The sequence below is a fragment of the Protopterus annectens genome, chromosome 9.part0 (assembly GCF_019279795.1).
Source record: "Protopterus annectens isolate FY-2018-M chromosome 9.part0, PAN1.0, whole genome shotgun sequence".
Classification (NCBI taxonomy): Eukaryota; Metazoa; Chordata; order Ceratodontiformes; family Protopteridae; genus Protopterus; species Protopterus annectens.
In genome coordinates, this window is record NC_056743.1 from 1,051,002,955 (window position 1) to 1,051,015,115 (window position 12,161).

The following is a 12,161-nucleotide window of genomic DNA, read 5'->3' on the forward strand; positions in this document are numbered from 1 at the left end:
AAGTCCTAATTTTAACCAATGGCTTTACAATCTTCAGGCAATCAAATTCAAAATAAGAGATATCTTTTACTAAAAAGCCCAACTTTTTCCCTTAAATAGGAGTGCTTACTAGCCATATCTGAAACCCCTGAGACATCAGCACAGTGACACGTCAGTGGTAGGATAATTAAAATAGTCCTAATGTACTGCTGAAAGGTCACATAATAATTCTCTTGACATTTTAGTTACACTGAAGACTGAGCCTCTCATTACTAATCTCACTTCTTTCACAACAGACTGTTCACATTTATTTCACAATGTTCATGTTCACACTTACTTGACAATTTTCTATGACGTACACAAGTAACACCACAATACTGCAGGAAAAAAAGAGAATTTAAGCCAAACACTGTACCTAGCTAACAAACTATACCCAGTACACTACAGTTTTAGAAAAGAATATCTCCACTGACTTTCATTTTCTTAGCTACCCGAGAATGGCTACAATCTGTCCAGAAAATTAATTACGATTTGATACTAGTAGATACCCCCAAACAGGGGTAACAATTTCACTCTTTAGTATTAAGCCTGATACGAGAACACGATGTTTCCTTTGCACATTTCATAAGGGCACAGATCAGGAGGTAACAACCTTATACAGTCTCTCCTGGAAAAAAAAATCGCACACACACACACACATAGATATATATATATATATATATATATACACACACACATAGATATATATATATATATATATATATATATATATATATATATATATATATATGAGTGTGTGAACATATATATTGGACATATATATTACACATGTACACAGAGATAGAAATATATAGGTTGTCTGTCAGATGCTTGACGTGACCTGTACAGAAACTGCTAATGCCGACATAACATCGACACTCACAATGCCAGAAACATAGTAGGTCGAACTCCTGGACTTGCCTCTCCCTCTTTTGATCCATATTACACCTTGTTTGTGGGTCTGCAGTACTAGGGACATTTGGGATTCAGTGTGCTATGCTGTTCTGGGCTTCCAGCATTGTGTCGATGTTATGTCGCCATTACAAATTAGACAAACCAAATATATTATATAAACCACATATGCACATGGATTCCTTCCTGAAAATGAAATAGTCAGCAAGACCTCAGAGAATTAAGCAACTATGTCTTACTCAAAAACACACTTCACCTTTAGTTACACCCTTTAAAACACTCTCACAAGTAAATGCAATTTTTTGAATGTCACTTGGTTGAAAACTAATGGCCAAAAAGGCAAAAAGCTTTTTTCAAGCCCATCCCCCTGCACCACCATGTGCAGGAAGGCTTTCACATCCAGCTTATATATTCCAATTCCATGGTCGCAAAACCGAGGGGGGAAAAGTGCAACCTCAATAATCACCAAAAGCCACTTTTGGCCACTAATATATGACCAAATGGCATTTGAAAACAGTCTGTTCAGCAGACTGACAGGCTCCCAAGTACTCTACCTTTTTTATTTGCAAAAGAAAACACATCAAGATTAGATAATAAAAAAATCTACTTATCAACTGCCCAAAATAACAAACAGCAAAGTAAAATAGCTGAGAAAATTTCATTCAAGTCCCTCCATACAGGGAGGATGGCTTCCATCTTTTTTTTTTTCCTGAGACAGTTATTTGGCCAACTGATAAAGGTAGCAGCCAGGGACCACATCAACTGCTTGAAGAGCCTGAGTCCAGCTTACTCATATTATGAATTCCAGGACAGACAGACAGATAGAGAATGGGAGTAAAAGAATACTTCTCCACTGACAAAGGTCCCATAACTACTTGAGAAATGGGCATGCTGTCACAGTCCATTTATCTTTCATAGGACAGGCATTTTCCAGGAAAGATTTTTTTCTTTGCCATCCCTACAATGGGAACCGTTTCAATGTGTCAGTACCATAATGAGGTCCCCAGGCTGACATCTTCAAACTACAGCCTTAGGTTTCATCACTGACAGACACAAACATTGGACTCAGCTCACAACACTCCTTCACCACTATATCGTTCACAATCATACTCTCAGGAGACTTTCTCAGTTTGCTTACTCCTCTATATCTTCTGAAAGACTTTGGGAGGAAACACAGGATTCCATTGAGCCTAAAGGTCCCTGGTACTTAATCTGGACTGTTAAGTCTTCACCGGGACCGGCCTTTGGTCAACTGGTGCCCTAGGCAAAAGGGCTCCACAGCGCCCCAGTGTCCCCATCCTGGTCTACATACACCATCCAGACTACTGAAAAAGTGCCTCTGCTACACCAGCACCCTAGGCGGCTGCCTAGTTGGCCTATGCCTAAGGCCGGCTATGGTCTTCACCAACAGGGGTCCTCTATCTGCTCTTGACAAAAAAAATCTTTCTGGACTGTTTCCTCTCCAATTTAGTCTTTTTATCTTACAAAATAATGGTATGGAGAGATTTTCATAGCACTGCAGTTTGGCAGCACTGCTAAACCTTGCATATGGTCACAGGTATATACAACACAGTACTTCCCTGTACAGTATTATTTTTTTTTCAGGAAAAGGTGCTCCGGCATGATCTGCCTACTGCAGATATCTTTTTTTATGGATTTAAGTGAGAAAAAAAAATTAGGTAATTCCACTACATCTGAAATCAGACTAATGAACCCTAACAGCCAAATACCACAAAAGGGCGTGGGAATCCTGCCAGACCACCAAGCTTTGCTAGATGACTAAGACCCCGACTAAAAAGTTAATGTACAGAATGAGTTTGCTGAAACTAAATATGTGCATTTTAAGTAACGGACATCCTGTAATCTGGGTTCACAGATGCTATGTGCAGGGTAAAAGGGCATGTATGCCTTGAACCACAAAAAGTGAGAAACCAGGCATTAGAAGGATGTAATCAAGCCTTCCAATCAATGCACAGGTCTCCTAGAAGTAAGGTCCACTTTTTGTATTTTACTGCAAGAGCATACATTACTTTTCTAACTAGTGGCTTTGAAACATACCAGGTTCTGCAGTTCAGATTCACCTAAAGCTATACTCTGTGTTATGCTCTGTACTACTGCTTTTTTGCAGGAAAACTTTCCATGAAATATCTTCCAAAAACAAAGGAAATTTATATCCAGAAAGAAACGAATGCAAAAGATCAGTCATATGAAGAGTTAAGTCTTAAAGATCTTGCATCCATGATTCTCCAGTGCTTGACCTTTGTGTTTCATGTCCTTGTTTTTTGGAAGTGTCACAGGAGAACTGTTCATGCTGAAGCGTATTACCCTTCCTCAGAGTAGGGGATGAGTATCAGGCACGTTAACCTCGATGCCCTGACATGACCTTCTGTGTTTTTGCAGTCGATCTGTTCTGGCAAAATTCTGAAATTAAAAAAAAAAAAAAAAAAAAAAAAAAAAAAAAGGGCTAGTACATAACAGCTTAAAGTTTTGAAAATTTTAAAGCAAGTTTCTAACAATGAGAAAAATTTAACTCTTAGTAACACATTGTTCCCATATTGACCTGCACATTTCATCAGCAACACATAGCATGAACAAACACAAATACAAATAAAGTATAGTTGCGTATATTTACTATAAATGTAGATGTTCGAGTGTATTCACTGTTGCAGTCATCACATTTGGGTTATCCTGCCAGGGGTAGCCCTCAGTCGGCCTGAATACCAGAGGCTTAGTATTTCTGTGTCGGTTGCTGTCGCTCCAGGACTGACGTCAGGTCATCAGAGGTATAAAAACAGGCAGCCGACACCATTACATCTGTTTTTCTTGCCCTGTCAAGAGCCCCCAACAAGAGCTAAGTTATGGTGGGAGAACACCACCAGTAGAAAGTAAATACCAAAATTTCCTTGTACGGTGAGAGAGAGAGACAGAGACAGAGAGACAAGGGGGATGGAGGGAAGGAAACCAGGACTGCAACAGTGAATACACTCGAACATCTACATTTATGGTAATGGTATGGTACACAACTGTACTATGTTCTTCGTGTTTCACTGTTGCAGTCATCACATTTGGGTTGATTCCCAAAGCTGAAGAAAAGGGTGGAGGCAGTCAAAAAGACTGGGGGCTGGCTAGGATGCCCTGCAGGACTGCGGTGGCAAAGCCTGCCCTGGATTTGGAGAAGATAGGCAGGTGGTAATGCTTGGTGAAGGTATGTACAGATGTCCATGTTGCAGCCTCCAGTATGTCCCTAGTGGGGACCCCTCTGAGAAAAGCTGCAGAGGTGGAGGTTGCTCTGACGGAGTGTGTCCTGACCCCCTTTGGGGGTGGTTTCCCGTGCTGTTTGTAGCAGAAATGGATGCAGTGAGCTATCCATTTGGCGATTGTTTGTTTGGATATGGCCTTGCCCTCTGCTCCTGCAGTGAAGCTGACTAGCAATTGATCAGTTTTTCTAAAAGATTTAGTCATGTCCAGGTAGAATCTGAGCTGTCTGTGCACATCCGGAGAGTGCAGAATCCTTTCCCCCTTGTTTTGTGGGTTAGGAAAAAAGGTGGGCAAATGAATGGATTGGTTGAGAGCACCACTGGACACCACTTTAGGCATGAAGGTTGGGTTAGTCCTGAAGGAGACCCTGTCAACATGGAAAATGATGAAGGCCTCTACAGCCATAAGTGCTTGTAGCTTTGATACTCTTCCAGCTGAAGTGATGGCCAGAAGCAAGGCTGTCTTCCAAGAGAGAAATTTAACTCTGCTGAAGCTGCAGGTTCAAAGAGGGGCAGGGTGAGCTTTTCCAACACAAAGTTAAGGACCCATGCTAGGGTAGGTGCTCTTCTGGGTGGCCTTAAGTTCTTAGCCCCTCTTAGGAACTGTTTGATGAGAGGGTGTGAGAAGAGAGGACGCTCTGTGCCGAAATGAGCAGAGATGGCTGAGGCATGAATTTTAATAGAAGAGAAGGATAGACCCCTGTGTAGTAGGTCTGCCAAGTAATCCAGGATGAGAGGTAGGGAGGGCTGTGCTGTTCCGGCTCCCTTAGCCTGGATCCAGGTGCAAAAGATTTTCCACTTGTTAGCATAGGATTTAGTGCTGGGCTGTCTGGCCTCACATATAACATATAGAACTTGTTTGCTTAGGCTGGCAGCTTGAGGAGAGGTCAGGGAATAAGCCAGGCTGCCAGGTTGAGGGTCTGCAATTGGGGACGCATGAATTCCCCATTTCTATGGGTTAGGAGTGTTGGGACTTGAGGTAGGTGCCATGGTGGCAGGGGTGACAGGCTGCGCAGCAGTGGGTACCAGTGCTGGCATGGCCAGTCTGGGGCAAATAGGATTGCCCTTGGTTTTTCCTCCTTTATTTTGAGCAGTACCCTTAAAATGAGTAGTGGGGGGAAATGCATAGACAGAGAGGTTTATCCACTAGAAGGATAGACTTTGCTGTGAGGTTCCCTGGTGCAGAATTTGCTAAGCTGATGATTGGAATGGGAGTCAAATAGGTCAACCTTTGGGCTGCCCCATTTTTGGGTTACAAGGGTGAAGGTTCTGTGGTCTAGATGCCACTCATGTGGGTATAGCAGGTTTCTGCTTAAGTTGTCTGCCACAGAGTTTAAAGAGCCTGGCAGGAATTGTGCTAGCAGGTGTAAATGCATGGCTGAGGCCATGTGCCAAAGTGTCATGACGAGCCTGCAGAGAGGATAAGACTGAGTCCCTCCCTGCTTGTTGACATACCACATCACTGTGGTGTTGTCTGTTTTGATCAGTAGAGGTCTGGAAGTTGTCAGGGTGTGCTCTCTTTTTGGTTGATGTGCAGATGTATTTGATTTGGACTCCATTGGCCGTGAGTGCACCTGCCGTCCAGGTGAGTACCCCAGGCATAGTCTGATGCATCTATGGTGAGGGTCTGAGCGGCGTGGGGTTGTGAGAAGGGAAGTCCCTTGTTGTGGTTGCATACTGCTGCCCACCAAAGAAAATCTTTCCTTAGACAAGGTATCATTGGTATGATAGTTTCCAGGTCTTGAGAGTGCTGACACCAAAGGCTTTTTAGGTACCATTGTAGTTTCCTCATATGCAGTCTGGCATATGGAATGACTAGAATACAAGAGGCCATGAACCCTACAGCTTGCAGTTAACTGGGTTCTGGTGGCTAGTTGAGAGAAGTGGTCTGTCAGGTAGGCTTGTTTTTCTGGAGTAAGGAACGCCATCTGGGAAACTGTGTCCAGGCTTGCTCCCAGGAATACAATTCTTTGTGCGGGGTCAAGCTTTGATTTCTTTTTGTTGATAACATACCCTAGGGAGGTGAGTAGGTCCTTTACAAAGGTCAGGTGCTGTAGCAGCTTTTCCTGACTGTCTGCCTGAATCAGGCAGTTGTCTAAGTATGGAGAAATTTGAATGTTTCTTTGTCTGCAAAAAGCAATGGCAGGAGCCAGACATTTTGTGAAAACTCTGCGAGCAGTAGATAAGCCAAAGGGAAGCGCAGAGAATTGAAAGTGCATAGATCCTGCCCTGAAATGTAGGTATCTCCTGCATGATTCTTTGATTGGGATGTGGAGGTAGACCTCTTTTAGGTCTAGGGTGGCTAACCAAGCATCCCTGGAAAGTGTAGGTAGAAGCTGCTGGAGGGTGAGCATTTTGAATTTTGGTATCACCAGAAAAGTGTTTAGAATGGATAGATCGAGGATGGGGCACCATGTGCCCTCTTTTCTGAGTACCAGGAAGAGTATGGAATAGAAACCTTGGCCTATCTGTTCTGCAGGAACATGCTCTATTGCCCTCATGGAGTGCAGGGAAAGGACTTGCTTTTTGGCCTCTTCCCACTGGTTTGGAGGAAGATCTGGGAACCCTTTTGGGGTTGGAAATAAAATCTGTATCCCTGGGACACTATGTTGAGGACCCAGCAGTCATTGGTAAGGGTGGCCCAGTTGTTTTCAGTTTTCCTCCTACGGGCATGAGCAGGTGGGCAGAGGGAGGGGGTGGCAGTGTAAAGTCATTGTGAGGTCTTACCATAGGGAGGTGGTTTTGCACTCCCTGTTTTTGTAGAGTAGGAACTCCACTGCTTAGATCTCTGCATATCCTGGGGCTGTTGTCGGGTGGGTCTGCTTCCCCTGGGTCTGGGCTGAGCTGGCCTGGAAAGGGCAGGAAAGGACCAGTGCCCGGAGGGGTAGTTCCTACTGAACCTCGGTGGCAGTACCTGTAAGACGTCTTTAACTGTCTGTATAGATGTAGCTTTTTCTTCCATCTTTTTTAAGACCTCTTCTGCCTTGGTGCCAAATAAGTTGTCTTTGTTCAAGGGTGCGTCCAATAATTTTGATTTGACATGGTCTGGCAAGGTCTGTTCCTTAAGCCAAGCATGCCTGCTAAGGACTGAACCAGTGACTGCTGCCCTGCAAGATGCTTCTAGGGCGTCAAAACCACATTGTAAGGTGTGCTTAGTTGCTTGACTTGCAGAATGCATTAACTCTTGTAACTCTTTATTTTCTGCACAAGCTGGAAAAGAAGATACTTTTTGTTTGAGGAGTTCCATGGTATGCTGTTGATATTTCAGCATATGGAACTGACAATTTAATGCTCTAATAGCAACAGTAGCAGAGGTTTATACTTTTTTACCCCATCTATCTAATGCTTGGGAACACCTTTCCGAGGGGGTGGGATTTTTAGCTGAAGTTGCTTTGATTCCTTTAGGTCCTTGAGAGATGACCTCGGGGTCAGCAGAAGGATTTTTAAAAAGAAATTTGTGAGAGTCAGGGACTCTATAATACCTGTCAGGTTTCCTGGGAGCATGAGGGAGGGTGTCAGGAGTCAGACTGGATTCCATAAAGACATCATCCACAACATCCAGGACAGGAGTAATGGCCAGAGGTCTGTGCTATGGTAGATCTAAGAATTCCCTGAGTCTCTTTTTTGACTAAGGATAGTCCTGAAATTCCCACTGAAAAAACTCTCTTAAAGTATGCAGGGTTTCTCCAAAGGAGAAGTCCTCAGGTGGAGAGGCTGAAGGGATGGATTCCTCTGCACCAGAATCCTCATAAGCAGAGAGAGAGTGCATATCTTCATATTCACATACATCAGAGTCATTGGACTCCTGTTCAGATAAAACTACTGGAAACAAGTCTCTTTTTCTTTTGGAAGGGGTAGCCTGGCCTCCCTTAATAAGCATTATAAGGTCTTCTGCCATTTTAAGCATTTGAGACTGAGGCAAGGAAGCAGGTGGCTGAGCTTGGCTTGTTGTTTTTTTGGGTGTGGTTCGTACCCTGGGCCTTAAAAACTCGGTAGTTTTCGAAAGAACTGAAGACGCAAAAAAGTCATCAGTCTGTGTCGCGTATTGGCAGTGCGAAGTACTTCTTGGAAGCCGGTGCCTGCTCAGTGGCTCTGGATCCATCCAAGATAGAGACATCCACAGGATCCTTAGTCGAAGAAAGGGTCTCGGTAGGGGCCTGCGAATCCATAGAAGTGGGAATCAGGGGCTGCGAAAGCGCCTCACTGAGGACCAGAGAACTGGTGAGTAGCTTAACGGAAGCATTGTCGGCAGTTTTGGACCTGTGCGGTCTGTCTCTATCTTTATCCTTATGTTTTTTTCAGAAGATCGGTAGTCGGAAGGCTTACCGAAGCCATATCGGAATTTGAGGACTGAGAGCGAAAAGTTCTAGCTACAATAAGGGCCCGACGACATAGAGTTCTGGCGTAGAACAAAGCACAAAAGCAACAGCAGGGGATGTCATGGTCTGGGCCTAAACAGGTGATGCAGTAAGAATGGAAGTCTTGGTGTGGTATTTGCTTTTCACAGGTGAGACAATTGTTAACTTTTTCTTACATCGGTTAGAGCAAGAAAAAAGGATCCCCCAATGGGGTACTTACCTTTAGAAGACTTCAACTTCAATTCGGAAACAAAACTCAGGTAGTGGCCGACTGGCACTCGTACGACCTGTTTCTGCATCAGGCTCCTCAGCAAGAAAGACTGATGTAATGGCGGCTGCCTGTTTTCATACCTCTGATGACCTGACATCAGTCCTGAAGAGACAGCAACCGACACAGAAATACTAAACCTCTGGTATTTGGGCCGATGGAGGGCTACCCCTGGCAGGATAACCCAAATGTGATGACTGCAACAGTGAAACACGAAGAACATATGAATATTTCTGCTCTAGATTGCTGAACTAAAACTACAAACAGCTGTGAGACTACTACGTGCTAGTTGCAACTCAAATGTAATGAAACTTAGGACATTTCTGATCAACCACTGAACCTGTAACTTGTCATTCTTAATCAGTGCTCTAGCCTGGTAAACAAAAGACAATATTTACTTGGTACACATAATACAGATAAAACTTTGTATCCTTTTTAATGGTGTATCAACTGATGTCACTAGCAACAGCTGATGCGGAAATAAAAAATGAAAGCTTAAGACATCTGGGCAGAGGCAATACCTATTTCATGCTTGTAAAACACTTTCCTATCTTACTGTTCTGCCAATTATAAAAAAATTGTGCAATGATTTTAACACTGGAATTCAGATTATTAAGGAATCTTAACAAAAAGCTCTGCTAAGTTCACTTCCCATATCCAAAGATGAGGATCCTGGAGATGGATTACTGGAATGAGTCCAACACACTTGCCTTATTCAGTTCTGCTCAGCTGTAAAACATTTCAATAAAAGCAATCATGGGATAGAACACTCCAGTGTTCCAGTGCCTCATTTGCGTAATGTGCTCACTGCCACTTCACCAACTTTTGCTTCCCAGTGGAATTCTGTATCTTCCTGTAGCATAAAAAATACACACATTATGGAAATTGCTTAACTATCTAAACTATTAGCCTTCCACATAAGACCCTCAAACCAAAGTAATGTGTAGTAGTAGCACTGTAAGGCCCCATTTGTATGTCAGCTAGTAATGGGGTGGTGGGGGAGGCTGCTGTGGACAGAAGGTGAATAAATCAAGAAACTACTCCAGAAAGTCTCTCTCCAAGTTGTTCAGATATGGCAACACTACTTAAAAGAATGTACAGTTGTGTACACTTACCATAAATGTAGATGTTCAAGTGTATTCACTGTTGCAGTCATTACATTTGGGTTATCTGCTTGCAGGTAGCCCTCAGTTGGCCTGATTAACAAGGTCTTGGGTCCTGCGTCGGTTGCTGTCCCGTTTTCCATGACGTCAGGTCGTCAGGGGTATAAAACATGCTGCCGACGCCATTACATCAGTTTTTCTTGCCCCAGATGTCAGGTGGCCCCTAATGGTAAGCAATTAAATATAAAAGTACAAAGATATACCTCCAACAAAAAAGCAAATACAACAAAAAGGCTTTTAAGCATAGTAGAGGTATAGCCAAAAGAAGTTAGGGGGCTGGAGGGAGGGTAACCAGGACTGCAACAGTGAATACACTCGAACATCTACATTTACGGTAAGTGTACACAACTGTACTATGTTCTTCGTGTTTCACTGTTGCAGTCATTACATTTGGGTAGATTCCCAAAGCTATGGTTGGGAGGAGGAATTTAGATAGCATTAGGGCCAGCTATAAGGCCCTGCAAGACTGCAGTGGCAAAGCCAGCTCTGGATTTAGAGAAAATTGGCAAATGATAATGCTTGGTGAAAGTATGTACAGAACTCCAGGTAGTAGCTTCTAGGATGTCCCTGGTAAGGACGCCTCTTAGAAAGGCTGTAGAGGTAGATGCAGCCCTGGTGGAGTGAGGTCTGATCCCCTGGGGGATAGGTTTTCCTTGGTGCTTATAGCAGAAATGAATGCAATGGCTTATCCATTTAGAAATGGTTTGCTTTGAAATAGCCTTCCCCTCTGCCCCTGCAGCAAATGCCACCAGCAGTTGTTCAGATTTCCTTTGAGATTTAGTCCTGTCCAAGTAGAATCTAAGTTGTCTGTGCACATCTAAGGAATACAGTATCCGTTCCTCTTTATTCTGTGGATTGGGAAAGAAGGTTGGCAAATGAATGGACTGATTAAGAGCCACACTGGATACCACCTTGGGCATGAAAGATGGATTGATTCTCAGGGAAACCCTGTCTGTATGAAAGATGATGAAAGGCTCCACTGCCATAAGGGCCTGTAATTCAGATACCCTTCTAGCTGAAGTGATTGCTAAAAGGAAAGCTGTTTTCCAAGAAAAAAAAATTAAGTCTGCAGTAGCAGTTGGCTCGAAAGGAGGTAGAGTGAATTTCTCCAAGACAAAGTTAAGGTCCCAGGCTAGGGTTGGAGCTCTCCTGGGTGGTCTCAAATTTTTGGCCCCTCTGAGGAACTTCTTGAGCAGTGGATGAGAGAAGAGGGGTGGTTCTGTGTTATAATGTGCTGAAATGGCTGAGGAATGGGTTTTAATGGAGGAAAAAGACAGGCCCTTGTGAAGCATCTCAGTTAAGTATTGTAAAATCTGAGGTAAATTGGGTGCTGTTGTGCTCATCCCTTGGGATTGGTTCCAGGCACAGAATCTTTTCCATTTTTCAGCATAAGATTTTCTAGTACTATGCCTCCTTGCTTCTAAAATGATAACCATCGCAGGTTTGCTGAGGGATGGTAAAGGAGAGATTAAGTAATCAGCCAGGCTGCAAGGTTCAGTGTTAGAAGCTGAAGGTGCAGAATCTGGTTCTCCTGCTGAGAAAGCAGGGAAGGAGTCTGAGGCAGGTGTCATGGAGATAATCGTGACACACTGTGCAGGAAGGGGTACCAGTGTTGGCGTGGCCAGTCTGGAGCAATCAAAATCATCCTTGGTTTGTCCTGTTTGATTATTAGTAGTGCTTTGGAGAGCAGAGACAGAGGGGGGAAGGCATAGACTGATAGGTTTTTCTAGCTGAAGGACAGAGCATCCACTTTCCAGGCTTGTTTATGGGGAGTCCTTGTGCAAAATTTGTCCAATTGGTAGTTCTGGGGAGAGGCAAACAGGTCTATATCTGGGCCCCCCCGTTTGCTTGTCAACATGTTGAAAATCCTTGGTTACAGTTTCCACTCATGTGGGTCCATGAGGTTTCTGCTTAGTCCGTCTGCCAGTGTATTTAATTTTCCTGGCAGGAAGTAAGTTGTAGGTGCACTTGGTAGTTCAAGGCTGTGTTCCACAATGCCATGGCTAGTCTGCAGAGGGGGTAAGAATGTGTATCCCCCCCTGCTTATGTACCACATAACAGTGGTGGTGTCTGTCTTTACCAATAGTTGTCCTGGAAGAATGTGGTCCTTGAAGGCTGTCAGAGCATTCTGTACAGTTAACATTTCTTTTTGATTGATATGCAGGTGCATTTGACTTGGGTTCCA

General features: G+C 43.7%; 1 protein-coding gene across 2 annotated transcripts in view; it reads right to left on the reverse strand.

Annotated features, from left to right (window-relative positions):
- Window positions 1-771: 771 nt before the first annotated feature.
- ZNF740 (zinc finger protein 740) overlaps window positions 772-12,161 on the reverse strand; it is a 604,397-nt gene continuing 593,007 nt past the window's right edge. For both annotated transcript variants that reach the window (XM_044083855.1, XM_044083854.1), the window contains one exon: window positions 772-3,351. In XM_044083855.1, coding sequence (XP_043939790.1) covers window positions 3,262-3,351 — 90 coding nt within the window. In that variant the 3' untranslated portion in view covers window positions 772-3,261. The remainder of the gene's footprint in view (window positions 3,352-12,161) is intronic.